General features: G+C 40.5%; 1 protein-coding gene across 1 annotated transcript in view; it reads right to left on the bottom strand.

Moving 5' to 3' along the window:
* LOC135199281 (ubinuclein-1-like) overlaps positions 1-12415 on the bottom strand; it is a 163749-nt gene that overhangs the window by 52674 nt on the left and 98660 nt on the right. Inside the window, 1 exon segment of the mRNA XM_064227186.1 lies at positions 4071-4209. Within this exon segment, the coding sequence (XP_064083256.1) occupies positions 4071-4209 (139 nt within the window).

Raw genomic sequence — 12415 nt, 5'->3', positions numbered from 1 at the left:
GGGACATCAGGATGGAGTTTGGAATAGAAAAATGCGCCTTAGTCAGCATACAAAAAGGCAAAGTAACGAGAACTGAAGGGATAAAGCTACCAGATGGGAGCAACATCAAACACATAGATGAGACTGGATACAAATATCTGGGAATAATGGAAGGAGGGGATATAAAACACCAAGAGATGAAGGACACGATCAGGAAAGAATATATGCAGAGACTCAAGGCGATACTCAAGTCAAAACTCAATGGAGGAAATATGATAAAAGCCATAAACACATGGGCAGTGCCAATAATCAGATACAGCGCAGGAATAGTGGAATGGACGAAGGCAGAACTACGCAGCATAGATCAGAAAACCAGGAAACATATGACAATACACAAAGCACTACACCCAAGAGCAAATACGGACAGACTATACATAACACGAAAGGAAGGAGGGAGAGGACTACTAGGTATAGAGGACTGTGTCAACATCGAGAACAGAGCACTGGGGCAATATCTGAAAATCAGTGAAGACGAGTGGCTAAAGAGTGCATGGGAAGAAGGACTAATAAAAGAAGACGAAGACCCAGAAATATACAGACAGAGGAGAATGACAAACAGAATAGAGGACTGGCACAACAAACCAATGCACGGACAATACATGAGACAGAACAGAGGACTGGCACAACAAACCAATGCACGGAAAATACATGAGACAGACTAAAGAACTAGCCAGCGATGACAATTGGCAATGGCTACTGAGGGGAGAGCTCAAGAAGGAAACTGAAGGAATGATAACAGCGGCACAAGATCAGGCCCTAAGAACCAGATACGTTCAAAGAATGATAAGACGGAAATAACATCTCTCCCATATGTAGGAAGTGCAATACGAAAAATGAAACCATAAACCACATAGCAAGCAAATGCCCGGCACTTGCACAGAACCAGTAAAAAAAGAGGCATGATTCTGTGGCAAAAGCCCTCCACTGGAGCCTGTGCAAGAAACATCGGCTACCTTGCACTAATAAGTGGTACGAGCACCAACCTGAGGGAGTGATAGAAAACGATCAGGCAAAGATCCTCTGGGACTATGGTATCAGAACAGATAGGGTGATACGTGCAAATAGACCAGACGTGATGTTGATTGACAAAGTCAAGAAGAAAGCATCACTCATTGATGTCGTAATACCATGGGACACCAGAGTTGAAGAGAAAGAGAGGGAAAAAATGGATAAACTATCAAGATCTGAAAATAGAAATAAGGAGGATATGGGATATGCCAGTGGAAATTGTACCCATAATCATAGGAGCACTAGGCACGATCCCAAGATCCCTGAAAAGGAATCTAGAAAAACTAGAGGCTGAAGTAGCTCCAGGACTCATGCAGAAGTGTGTGATCCTAGAAATGGCGCACATAGTAAGAAAAGTGATGGACTCCTAAGGAGGCAGGATGCAACCCGAAACCCCACACTATAAAAGCCACCCAGTCGAATTAGATGACTGTGATAGAGCAGCAGCAGCAAAAAAAAAAAAATAAAAATAAAAATAAAAAAATAAATAAATGAATAATAATAATAATAATAATAATAATATTAATAATAATAATAACAACAACTGTTGTAAGGAACAGATACCTTAGCATTCACTAAGCCAATTTAATCTGTAATCTACATTAATATACCAGACATGCGGCACATGACCAAATTTGTAATAATCATGTAATTTATTAAGTCTGGATTTCCTTTTTAACCTTCCTGGGACAAGGCTTGGAATTTGCAGTTTGAATTGACCCAGCACAGCTGTGTGTTCACTGAACAAACCAAATAAGACATTATGAACAACTGTTCATCCTTCTAATTGTTTTACTATTTTGAGAAGGCCAGCCCTAAACGAGTTCGGTGTTTTCATTCAGTAGTCTGATTCAACTACCATTCAATAATAATAATAATACTATTGTAAGGAACAATCTGTGGTTTACATTATCATACTAGACCTGAGAAACATGACCTAACTTGTATTCTTTATGTAATTTAATAAGTCTGAATTGTATTTCTAAATTCCATGGAACAGGGATCAGATTTTCTGTTTGAATTGACCAATGCACAGCAGAACATACCTATGTTCACACTACATAATCCATAAAGATACTGTGAACCACTGTTCATACGACTAATTGCTTTCCTGTTACAAGAGGGCCAGCCCTATGAAAGTCAAGCATTTTGACTCAGTGGTCTGGTTAAACAACCTAGCTATAATAATAATAATAATAATAATAATAATAATAATAATAATAATAATAATAATAATAACAATAAAAACTGTTATAAGGAACAGATACCTTGTCATTCAGTAAGCCAATTTAATCTGTAATCGACATCAATATACCAGACATGCAGCACATGAACTAACTTGTATTAATCTAGGCTTCCCATAAGGGCACGGTTTACACTGTGAACCCTTACTTCCTAGCTGTCCAGTACTTTAATTTGTCTTGCTCCCATTTTCACCTAAAATTATCTATCAGTGGGCAGCTTAAGTAATGATGGTGCTTTTAAAACTCAGGTGATGAATCAACCCAAATTTTGGCCATAAAACTTTCTCCGTCAGCAAGCAGAACAAACTAACAAGATATACTTTTCAAGAGAATAAAATACAAAATGTAAATGCCTAATAAAGATCCTAGAGTTTCATGCCTTGTTTAATAGTTTTCACTATACAAATATAATGGATATCACAAATCATGCTTGCTCTAAATGACTGTAAGGAATATAGATATCTAGTCAGCAATTAACTTTACAGATTTAATCTACAATCCATATTAATATACCAGACTTGCGGCACATGACTATACTTGCACTAGTCATGTAATTAATAAGTCTGGATAATAAGTTTGGATTTTATTTTTGAAGTTGGGAATATTAAAAAAATCTATTACAATCTAGCAAATATTTCCAACTATTACAGTTGTAAAGAACAAGTACTTAGGTTTGTATTTGGCTTCTTAGCAGAAGACTACAGCCTACTCTGGGCCATGCAGGTAATACTGAAGGTCATTAGTAGAATATCTTCATCAACAAACTTCACTGTTTCTCCTTGAAAATTTTTGAATTCCCTTTCATCTCTGATTTTCCTGCTTCAATTTTATATCCTCATTTTAGAACACATAATTTGGGCCAATATCTAGATACATTGGATAAACCAAAACTTTTTCACGAAACATGACAATTTCACATCAGAATTTTTCTTGTTGACGTACTGATCAGTTTACTACATATCTGAAGATGGGTGATTTTTGTGACTGAACACATGACTGCAGCTGTAGTAATTAGATAACCTTTATCTAAAATGTTCTTTACCCTAATACTTTTAACTGTTTCCCCAAAAAGCTAAAGAGCTATGACTTTTAGAAATCACTTTTTCCATATAACCTTGAATTTTAAAGAACAGATACCTTACTTAAGGCTTACCAGATAATATGGAATACAATTTACCAAACCTGTAGCACTTCAGCTTAAACGCAGCATATATTTGTTTAACCTAATGCCATCTTTAATGCACCTTCAAGTTTTAATTATTTATTTCATTATATAACATATATTGAAACCTTTGAAATTAATCATCCATCACACAAATTTTCCAATGGCACATAAGAAACCATCTGCTATTCTAAACCCTTACAATGTTTATGTAAATATAAAAGGTTCAGATTAGCATTACTAATATACTGTGTAATACACTCCAGTACACAGCAAAGCTAAGAGCTGACATGCATTTGCTGAGGTACAAGTTAGATTTTACCTTTCATAAAATAGAACCAACTTGGTGAAGCCTATGGGATAAGTAATTTGCTCCAGTGTTCTGGTTACACAACTTACAATTGATATAACTACCAGCATAACAACATATCTGGCTTTCACTATCCTCAGCAAAAACAGCCCACTGAGAGAGTACGATCTGGAATACAGCTTCTTAAAGATACTATAATAGAAAAATTTCTACTCACAAAATACTACCAACTAAAGCCAAGAACAAAAAAATAAAGTTAAGTTTTATAAAAACAAAAAGTGTGAAGTATTACACATATTGTACTAACCTGTTGCCAAAGTTCCTGCTGTTGCTGCTGTTGTGCTGTTAAGTGGTTGGTCTGTTTCTGCTGCAACTGTTGATTGTATACACTCGACGTTAATGAGCTGTACACTGATGGGGCAACTCCTCCTGAATACTGATCTAACCTGCAACCAAATTTCAGGTTATTCTTCGATTCACAATCTGTCATCACTCACGTGGAACATGCCAGAAAGGCTATAAATTCCTTAGCAGCTTCCATAGTATAGAATGCCACGTATTGTTTACAACTTCAAAACAGCAAAAGTTAGACATAACTCCTTTGTTTTTATGAAAATAGTTGTTAGCAATGAAAATATGTGAAGACAAATATGTTTTTGATATCAACTTTAAACAAATAAATTTTTTTTTTTCAAATATTCCACTTGAGAAAGCTCTACCAAGTCAAAACTTTTAATCAAAACATGAAGTTTTTATGTTAAAACAAAGTTTAATGTATACTTACCTGGCAGGTATATATATAGCTATATTCTCTGTTCCACCTGGCAGAAATTTTCAAAACTCGCGGCAAACGCTAGTAACCTATTAGTAGTTCAGGCAACCACCACCCCGTTACCGTGGCGCTAGCGCTAGGAACCGTTCCCAATTGGGCCAGATTTTCTCTGAACCCTGTCTCCTGAGGGGAGGAGGGTGGGAATTAAATTATATATACCTGCCAGGTAAGTATACATTAAACTTTGTTTTAACATAAAAACTTCATTTTAATGTATGACACTTACCTGGCAGGTATATATATAGCTGATTGACACATTTGGAGGTGGGTCAAAGACAGCAACATTATTAGAGTATAAAAATATTATTAAAATATTATTAAAACTCTAGGTTCCTTACCTGCTAAGGTAGCTGACTTCATAGGTCCTGCCTCTAAGCCTGCTTAAACCTTAGGAGCTCTCAACAAGGAAGTGTCCTGTATGTTGAAGAAGCTAAGACTGGAACTGACAACTGGACGTGACCAATGTGTTGACAGAACCGTACAGCCCTCTTATGCCACGGCATTCAAGCTAGTAATAGATCATTTACCTGAACTACACACACACCACACCAAGATAATACTAACAAGACTGATAAAAGTACAGAACACTTTTCTCAGACGACCAAAAAACACAAACACCATCACCTAATAAAATCAACTAGCTTAAAAGAAGGTTATGGGGTAGTAACTCCTTTGCCCAATACTGTACCAGAGGACCACGTATGGACCTAGCGTCTGACAATTATCAAAGGTTGTCTGAATATCCCTAAGATAATGAGACGCAAATATTGAATTAGTTCTCCAATATGTGGATTCAATAATTTCTTTGAGGGCTAAATTCTTTTTAAAAGCTAATGAAGTCGCAACTGCCCTGACTTCATGAGCCTTCACTTTCAAAATACCAAAGCTCTGCTCTTGACACAACATATGAGCTTCTCTAATCAACTCTCTCATGAAGAAGGCTAGAGCGTTCTTCGTCATGGGTCTACTGGGGTCTTTAACTGAACACCAAAGAACATCAGAATTCCCTCTGATCTCTCTTGTTCTTTCCATATAAAAACGCAATGCTCTCACTGGGCAGAGAACTCTTTCTTGCTCGTGACCCACTAACTCAGAAAGACCCAAAACGTCAAAGGATCTTGGCCAAGGATTAGCCGGATTCTCATTCTTGGCCAAGAAACCTTCCTGGAATGAACACACTGCGTTGCCATGTCTCCATCCCACCTTCTTTGATATGGCCTGAAGCTCACTAGCTCTTTTAGCCGTTGCCAAAGCGACTAAAAAGATAGTTTTCTTAGCAACATCTCTCAGAGAGGATTTCTCTAAAGGCTCGAATTTGCTAGAGGTTAAATACTTCAAGACAACATCGAGGTTCCAAGCAGGTGGCCTGCATTGGGGTTGTTTCTTGGTACCAAATGACCTAATCAGATCTCTAAGGTCTAAGTTATTAGAGATGTCTAGATCTCTGTGTCTAAACAACTGAGGTTAGCATACTTTTATAGCCTTTGATTGTCGAAACTGACAAACCCAAATCCTTCCTCAAGTATAGAAGGAAGTCTGCGATTTGGGTCACAGAGGTACTGGATGAAGACACTTTCCTGTTCTTACACCACTTCCGGAAATTCTCCCACTTCGACTGATATACTGTAATTGTGGAGGTTCTTCTGGCTCTAGCAACTGCACTGGCCACCTCTCTAGAATATCCTCTCGCTCTGACAAGACTTTCGATAGTCTGAACGCAGTCAGACCCAGAGCGAGGGTATTCTTGTGAAACCTGTCGAAGTGGGGTTGTCTGAGTAAATCTACTCTTAGAGGAAGAGTCCTTGGCGTATCTATTGTCCATTCCAGACCTCTGTGAACCAACTTTGGGCCGGCCAAAACGGAGCTATTAAGGTCATCCTCGTTCCTTGGCTCTCCCTGAACTTCTTCATAACTTTCCCCAGTACTTTGAATGGAGGAAAAGCGTAAACATCTAAGTTTGTCCAATCCATCAGGAATGCGTCGACTGCCACTGCTTCCTGATCTGGAACCAGAGAGCAATAGGTTGGTAATCTTTTTGTTCTGGCTGTCGCAAACAGATCTACTACCGGACGGCCCCACAACTTCCACAGGCTCTGGCAAACCTCCATGTGCAAAGTCCACTCCGTCGGGAGAAGTTGTTCTCTTCTGCTCAACAGGTCCGCACTCACATTTTTCTCCCCCGGTATAAACCTGGTGAGCAGCACGATGCTTTCCTCTTCCGCCCAAAGCAGAACTTCCTTTGCCAGCTTGTAAAGGGGAAAAGAATGAGTCCCTCCTTGTTTGCGGATGTATGCCAGAGCCGTGGTGTTGTCCGAGTTGATCTGCACTGTCTTGTCTCGAATCAACTCTCTGAAGTGCTTCAAGGCCAAGAAAATTGCCATCAGTTCCTTCCTGTTTATGTGCCAACTTGTTTCTTCCTTGCTCCAAAGTCCTGACACCTCTTGAGGGCCTAATGTCGCACCCCAACCCGCGTCCGACGCGTCGGAATACAAGATGAGGTCTGGCTCTTCTGCTGAAGCAACATCCCTCTTGCTAACCTGCCTGGAGTTAGCCACCACTTTAATTCCTCCTTCACTTCAGCAGGAATTAGAAACTGGAAGGAATCCGGTTGCAATTTTCTTGGCCATGAATCCTTCAGGAAAAACTGTAGAGGTCTCATGTGCAGTCTTCCTAAAGAAATGAACCTCTCTAGCGAAGAGTGTGCGCCCAGTAGACTCATCCACTCTCTTGCTGAGCATCGGTCTTTCTCTAGAAAGTCCTGCACCTTCCGAATGCATAGGGCTTGCCTTTCGGGGGACGGAAAAGCCCGAAAAGTCACTGACGATATCTGAATCCCCAAATAAACTATCTGTTGTTGGGGATTCAATTGAGACTTTCCCATGTTTACCACAAGACCTAGGTCTTTTGCTAAGTTCAATATTTGATTCAAGTCCTCCAGACATTGACTTCTTGATTGGGATCTTATCAACCAGTCGTCCAGGTAAAAGACACTCTGATCCCTCTTAAGTGCAACTATCTCGCCACATTGGACATCATCCTCGTGAACACTTGGGGGGCTGTGCAAAGGCCGAAGCACAGGGCCTTGAACTGAAAGACCCTGTCCTGAATCACAAACCTTAAATACTTCCTGCTTCCTGGATGAATCGGAATATGAAAGTATGCGTCTTGTAAGTCCAGGGTCACCATCCAGTCCCCTGGACGTACCGCTGCCAGTACCAAATCGTTCGTCTCCATAGTGAACTTGGTCTTTTCTACGAAAAGATTCAGTTGACTTACGTCCAGAACTGGCCTCCAACCTCCCGAGGACTTTGCAACCAGGAACAACCGGTTGTAAAATCCCGGAGATTCGTGATCCAGAACAGGTTCTATGGCTCCTTTCTCTAGCATGGAAGCTACTTGCTCCCACAGAGCCGCTTTCTTCACTAAATCATCGTAATTTGCCCCGAGGGCTCTCGGAGATGTTGCGAGAGGAGGTCTCTTCAAGAAAGGAATCTTGTACCCTTCCCGAGCTACGTTGACAGCCCAGGGATCTGCCTTCATGTTCTGCCAAACTTCCCAAAAACCTTGAAGTCTGGCTCCCACTGTCGTCTGGAGGACTGAGATCTCATTGTTTAGAGGTGGTCTTGGCTCCTCTTTTAGCGGGTACTCTCTTACCCCTAAAGGCGGGTCGAGCGAACGTTCTGCCTCGAAAGGGCTGTTGCGAAGGCCTAGGTTCCTTTGGAGTTTTCTTAACCAACTTGGATGGTAAGAACTTCTTAACTGAAGACGAGAGAAGATCTTGAGTGGCCTTCTGAGAAAGGGAGAGAGCTATATCCCTAATCACCTCTGAAGTAAACAGCTGTTTCGAAAGGGGAGAGAACAGCAACTCCGATTTCTGAGAGTTTGAAACCCCTTTTGAAGCGAAAGAACACAACAGCGACCTCTTCTTCAGTACTCCTGCTGTGAACAAAGAAGCCAGTTCATTCGTTCCATCTCTCAGAGCCTTGTCCATGCAGGACATAATGCTCTTAGCCGCTTCCATATCCTGCGAATCTTCTTCTTCTAGGGAGTTCGCCAGTGCTCCCAAAGACCAATCTAGGAAATTGAAGACTTCGAAAGTCCTAAAAATCCCTTTAAAAAGATGGTCAAACTCGGACGAAGTCCACCAGACCTTAGCAGACTGTAACGCCTGTCTGCGTGAGCTGTCCACTATACTGGAGAAGTCCCCCTGGGAGGAGGCAGGTACTCCCAGGCCTAGACTTTCTCCAGTAGCGTACCATACTCCCTGACTTCGATGCTAACTTAGCTGGTGGAAAAGAAAAGGAAAGAGTATTTTCCCGCTTCTTTCTTATCCTTCATCCAGTCATTCACACGTTGAAGGGCCTTCTTCGCCGAAATCGACAGAGTCATCTTAAGGAAAGAGGACTTCTTTGGAGTCTTAGTCTTGGAAAACTGCGATAAGGGAGATAAAGGAGCCGTTGGTTTGAATTTCCCTTCAAAAATCGTAGGAAGACGTGAAGTCAGAATCTTGTAATCCGAAGACGGTTCCGTATTCTTCTCCTCAACAAAATCCAAATCCTCTTCTGCTGAAGAAATGTCTTGCAGATCACTGTCGTGTTGACGCTTCACTGACGGAATAACGTCCTGCCGCCTGCGGCTAACGAAGAATCGGCGTCCTGCCGCCTATCGATGTCCTGCCGCCTGCGTCCTGCGTCCATCGTAGACACATCTGCTTCCTGCCGCCTGCTTCTTCCGAAACCAACTTCTTCCTGCGTTCTGCGTCCTGAAAAACCAAGCGATCGCCCGTCCTCGTAGAGCCAGTGCGTCCTACGTCCTCGGCGAACGCATCCTTGTCTTCCGTCTTCTTAGAAGACTTAACGGGAAGGAAATCGTCCTTCCGCCTCGAAGATGGCTGCAAAGGAGCATCCCAAGACTTAACGAGAACTGCCAGCTTAGACTGCATTTCCCTTAAGAAACCCTTCGTACTATCTTCCTGAATGGCAGAGGACGAAGGAGGAGGATTACAAGCAGGACTGCGACGTAACGGAGAGCGATCTTGTACTCTACCTGACGGAGAGAGACGAGGGGAAGACAAGCAAGAAGATGGAGGAGAGTCTCTCATTGAAATCCAAGAAAGAGAAGGCCGTACTGAGTCCTCTTTAGAACGAAAGATCCTCTTCCTCTTGATCGGAACTGCGTCCCCGTCTTCCGAGGAGGACAAAACCTCCGGACTACTCCAAGCCTTACGATCTTGAGCATGTCTCTCGAGAGCGGTCGATGTCCTGAAAGTCCTCTTGAGGGGGCGAGACACAACTGCATACCGACGTTCCCGCTCAGATGTCGAACCATCAGAGGACGCACACTTCCCAGTTACACCTTTTCTGCGGCGAACTGCAACAGCCTGGGAACTTGCAACAGGACTGTTCGAAGGGACGCCTGACCGCGATAAAACCTCTCTCGCCTCCCTTCGACTGTCGACATGCCTTCTCCCTTGGGTCTGGGAGCTTGACAGAGGTCTAGGTCTAGGAGCACGAGAGAGAGGATCAGACGCCCCCTCCACTACACTTTCACTGACATCAAAAGCACTAACTTTATCCGTAAGTCGCTGTATCTGGTCGCCCATGGACGCAAGGGCAGCGAACACCTTAACAATCTGTGTATCGTTCGCCTCCTCCGATACAGCAGCGGGCGCAGGAGATACCTGGGGAGAAGGAACTACCAATTTCTACGTTAGAAGGAGCTGGAGAGGAAAACACAAAACCATTCACTCTTTTGCTACGAAGAATTCGACTTCTCACTACGAGAAACAGATCTCCTTACATGATCTTTCTCAAGCCTTTCAACATATTTCATAAATATCTTCCACTCCTTCTCTGATAAATTCTCACATTCAAAACACATATTCTCCCAAGTACACACATTCTCTCTACACTTCTTACAAATAGTATGAGGGTCGACCGAAGCTTTCGGCAACCTTACCTTACACCCCTCTTTTACACAAACTCTAAACATACTTCCAGTATCTGACATCTTTAAAGAACAATCCAAAGCGAATGCCAAGCTAATGTTTCCGAGTACAATACCAAAAATCCATGAAAAGTCAGCAACGAGAATGAAAATCCTAGCAGGGAACCACCAACAATGTTGCCGGTTTGGCTGGCAGAGAAAATCTGGACCCAATTGGAACGGTTCCTAGCGCTAGCGCCACGGTAACGGGGTGGTGGTTGCCTGAACTACTAATAGGTTACTAGCGTTTGCCGCGAGTTTTGAAAATTTCTGCCAGGTGGAACAGAGAATATAGCTATATATATACCTGCCAGGTAAGTGTCATACATTAAAAAAGACATTTGGCAAAGCATGAACTCCTTACTCTGTGTATGCTTGCAAGACTTAGGTGATCGACTTTTGATAATTTCTTTTATGTAAAGGTGTATTTATGTATTCAATAAATCTTTATGCTAGAAAATTTTTATTTCATTATCAAATAGTTTAGTGTTCATTTTCCTCAATAGATGGCAGTGAGTCAGTGTGCTTTATGTTCGATGCCGACATATAAATGCATGTGATCGCCGAAATTCATTCATTATTTTTGTCATCTCACTACCTTTTATAACTAAAATAAATGATGAAGAAACTAATAGTGATAATTATGAAGATATATTATTGACATATATTGCTGTGCCTAGTTTTCCACTGTCAGTTGGTGAATAACAAGCAATTTTGTACTGTCGAATGTTTTTGGGGTTAGATCCTATGTGTTGTAGGCACAAATATATTGGGTTACAGTCTTGTAGGATTCTTTGTAATTCAACCAGAAATCGTGAGGTTAAGAGGCCATTTATAATCCTATATTCCATTGAATAATTTTATATTCCATTACTGGAAGGAATTGGTGTTAAATTCTGTAAATTGACTGCCGATTTTACTTTGTCTCAAAGTTTATATGCATTTGAATTGATTTGTGGTTTTAATTGTTGTATTTATATGTTGATTATTTGATTCAGCAGTTGTTTGTTTTTTATAATTAAATATTAAAATCTCTCTCTTTATTATATAATTGTTTGTTTTTTATAATTAAATATTAAAGTCTCTCTCTTTATTATATAATTTCCTTTTTGTATTTTAACATAATTCATTCTCATGTTGGTGTGCTAAAGGGCACTTCTGTAATTTAATAAAAATGTCTATACAATTTTGTATTGTCCTCTGTGCTTCTCTTCTCCTGTCTTCTTTCTCTGGAGATACTTCAGTAAAAAGTCCATATGTGAAGAGGAATGAATATAATAGCCATATAAAGTACAACCTAATTACTTTTTATATATCTATTTAATTACTGAGATAATCGGCTTGGTAACAAATGCAATATTAATGTTTTGTTATGCTTCTTGGTAAAGAAAGGTTAAGACAACTGTTTACAATTGGCTAACTAGTAGCCTATATGCAGAAACAAATACTGATGAATGCAAAAAAAAAAAAAAAAAAAAAAAAAAAAAAAAAAAAAAAAAAAATTGGGGCCTGAAAGACTCATATGTTTTGACCTAACAATAAAAACAAAAAATTCAAGAATTACATTTAAGGCAACTGTTTACCAACTGCTAACTAGTAGCCTACATAAAAGCCCAGTAGGGGACTGGCCTACCAGTAGCTGGCTTAATGAATGAACCTATGAAACAATAACAAAAAAAAAAAAAAAAAAAAAAAAAATCCTGCAAGATTCTACTTGAAGGATATGAAATGCACATTTCTGTAGCTGTTTAAGCAAGATACGATAGAAATCCAGTAAAAAAACTGGAAATTAATAATATATTGCCACCATAACACACACATGTTTCCATGAGTGC

Source organism: Macrobrachium nipponense, chromosome 23 (assembly GCF_015104395.2).
Source record: "Macrobrachium nipponense isolate FS-2020 chromosome 23, ASM1510439v2, whole genome shotgun sequence".
Lineage (NCBI taxonomy): Eukaryota > Metazoa > Arthropoda > Malacostraca > Decapoda > Palaemonidae > Macrobrachium > Macrobrachium nipponense.
This window is presented reverse-complemented; position numbering and strand designations above follow the sequence as displayed.